The sequence below is a fragment of the Trichechus manatus genome, unplaced genomic scaffold (genome assembly GCF_000243295.1).
Source record: "Trichechus manatus latirostris isolate Lorelei unplaced genomic scaffold, TriManLat1.0 scaffold00213, whole genome shotgun sequence".
NCBI classification, from domain to species: Eukaryota; Metazoa; Chordata; class Mammalia; order Sirenia; family Trichechidae; genus Trichechus; species Trichechus manatus.
In genome coordinates this window covers 296,791-298,649 of record NW_004444149.1, presented here as the reverse complement: position 1 = coordinate 298,649, position 1,859 = coordinate 296,791, and the positions used below count along the sequence as shown (strand labels likewise).

The 1,859-nt window shown below is 56.3% G+C and overlaps 1 protein-coding gene across 1 annotated transcript in view; it reads left to right on the top strand.

The window, feature by feature from the left end:
* The window catches only part of LRRC71 (leucine rich repeat containing 71), a 15,040-nt gene that overhangs the window by 9,727 nt on the left and 3,454 nt on the right, over window positions 1–1,859 (top strand). Inside the window, exons 6-9 of the mRNA XM_012559108.2 lie at window positions 235–250; window positions 589–738; window positions 949–1,042; window positions 1,447–1,542. Of these exons, the coding sequence (XP_012414562.1) occupies window positions 235–250; window positions 589–738; window positions 949–1,042; window positions 1,447–1,542 (356 nt within the window). The remainder of the gene's footprint in view (window positions 1–234; window positions 251–588; window positions 739–948; window positions 1,043–1,446; window positions 1,543–1,859) is intronic.

The window sequence follows — 1,859 nt, the reverse complement described above, 5'->3', positions numbered from 1 at the left end:
AGGAGCGATTACGATCGGTAAGGAGCCAACTAACCGGGCGGGCCCGAGACCGCGCCGTCTCTCAGCCAGCTGTCCATGCCTGCTAACCTCCGTCCTCCCTCCCTCTCTCGTGAGTCTTTCTCGCAAACGTTTGCTAAATGGACTCAAGATTTAAACTGACGGAATTTAAAACCCGACTCGTCCTCGTGCCAGTTTGTGACGTTGGGCGTGTTACTTAACCTCCCTGTGCCTCAGTTTTCTCATCTGTGAAGTGGGGATGATAATTGTAGCTACCTCATAGGGTTGTTGAGAGGATTAAATGAATTAATTCATGTTTTGCATTGAGAACAGTGCTTGGCATTTAGCTCGGTAAAAGTTAGCTACTGTTTTTCTCTTCCTCAGCTCACCCCCAGGCTCCTCTGTGGTTTTTTCCAACAGCTCTTCACCCCAGTGGAGTCCCACACATAGGACTTTTGCATTTAGTCAGGGAGCTTGAGGGTGGTTGTTGCCAGCCCACTGCTACCCAGAGCCCAGGCTTCCCCTCACTCCCTTCCCACTGGGGAAGGGGCACGGGCTTCTTCCTCCATCCCTTCTCATTTGTGAACACAGCCTTCCTCCTCTCGACACGGGGACTCCAAAACCGACCGTGACAAGAATCCGGTGATAGGTGCCAGCAGTGCCGCACTGTCAGAGAAGACAGACAAGATGCCGCCTATGAAAACTCCCAAGAGCCTGGGCAAGAAAAAGGAGAAGTCAGGGGTGGGTGTGCTGTGGGAAAGAGAGCCTTGGGTGCTAGAAGGGGGAGGGAGGCCGCTTCCACAGTGTGCAGCTCGGGGTGGAGGGAAGGAAGCCATGAGGGGACTTTGGAGGCCCACCCCGTGACACTGGAGCAACCACGGCCTCTTCCCACACCTGCTGCCTATGCCTGGGGAGGGAGGCCTTTCATGGCTCTTCTAACATCCTCCACAGGAAATGGTCAAGAAAGAGGAGAAGTCAGGGTCTGGCCAGTCGCCCACGCAAGGAGCCCCTAAGAAAGAAGATGCGTCAAAGGCAGGCAAAGGGAGTAAGTGTGGTGCCCCTCTGCCAGCCCTGCATGGGGCGGAGGAAGGCGGAGACAGGAGGCCCTTTCTGGGTCTGGCTCGGCCTTGCATGACTTGAGCTAGCCTTCTTGTTATGCTCCTCTGGGCCTTGTTTCTTGACAGTGTGATATGATTGGAAAGCCCCTCCTGGCGGGGACATCCTGACCCACCACCCTCCATCCCTCATTTCCCTGGGCTGGACTTCTGTGGCCCTGCCCTCAAAGGAACCCACCCACCTAGCTGGGCCCCCTCCCACTGCTTCTATTGCACCCAAACCCAAAGCTGTCAGAGTCTGGGGAGTCTGCCTCACCCCACCCCATTCTCTCTGGGGAGGCCGGGTGGTGTCAGAGGTCTTGTCTGTGGACTCCGGCTCCTCCTCCCAATCCAGAGGCATCCATCCCTGAGCAGAAGCCAGCCAAGGGGAAAGGGACCAAATCCGGGAGCAAAGAGAAGCGGAGCATCCTCCTGGAGTCGGAGGTAGTCTGTTAGCAGAAGTGGCGTGCACACCCCTGGGGTTCCAGGCTTGCTCTCACCCCAGCCACTTCCTGGAATGTAGTCTCCAGGCCTGTCCTGAACTCCAACCACAGCTAAGACTCCTCCGTCCCCATGCTGTGGGAGTAATGCTCAGTGCTCCCCCTTCAGACTCGAGGTGGCCCCCCACGCCCCTTCCTTTTCTGTCAGTAGCCCACACTTCTGATGCACTCACTCAGTCTGCTTCCCCAGGGCCATCAGTTAATCACCACCACCTGTCACTTGCTTCTACAAGTTGCACAGTGAACAAAACACCTTCTGGTCTTCCAC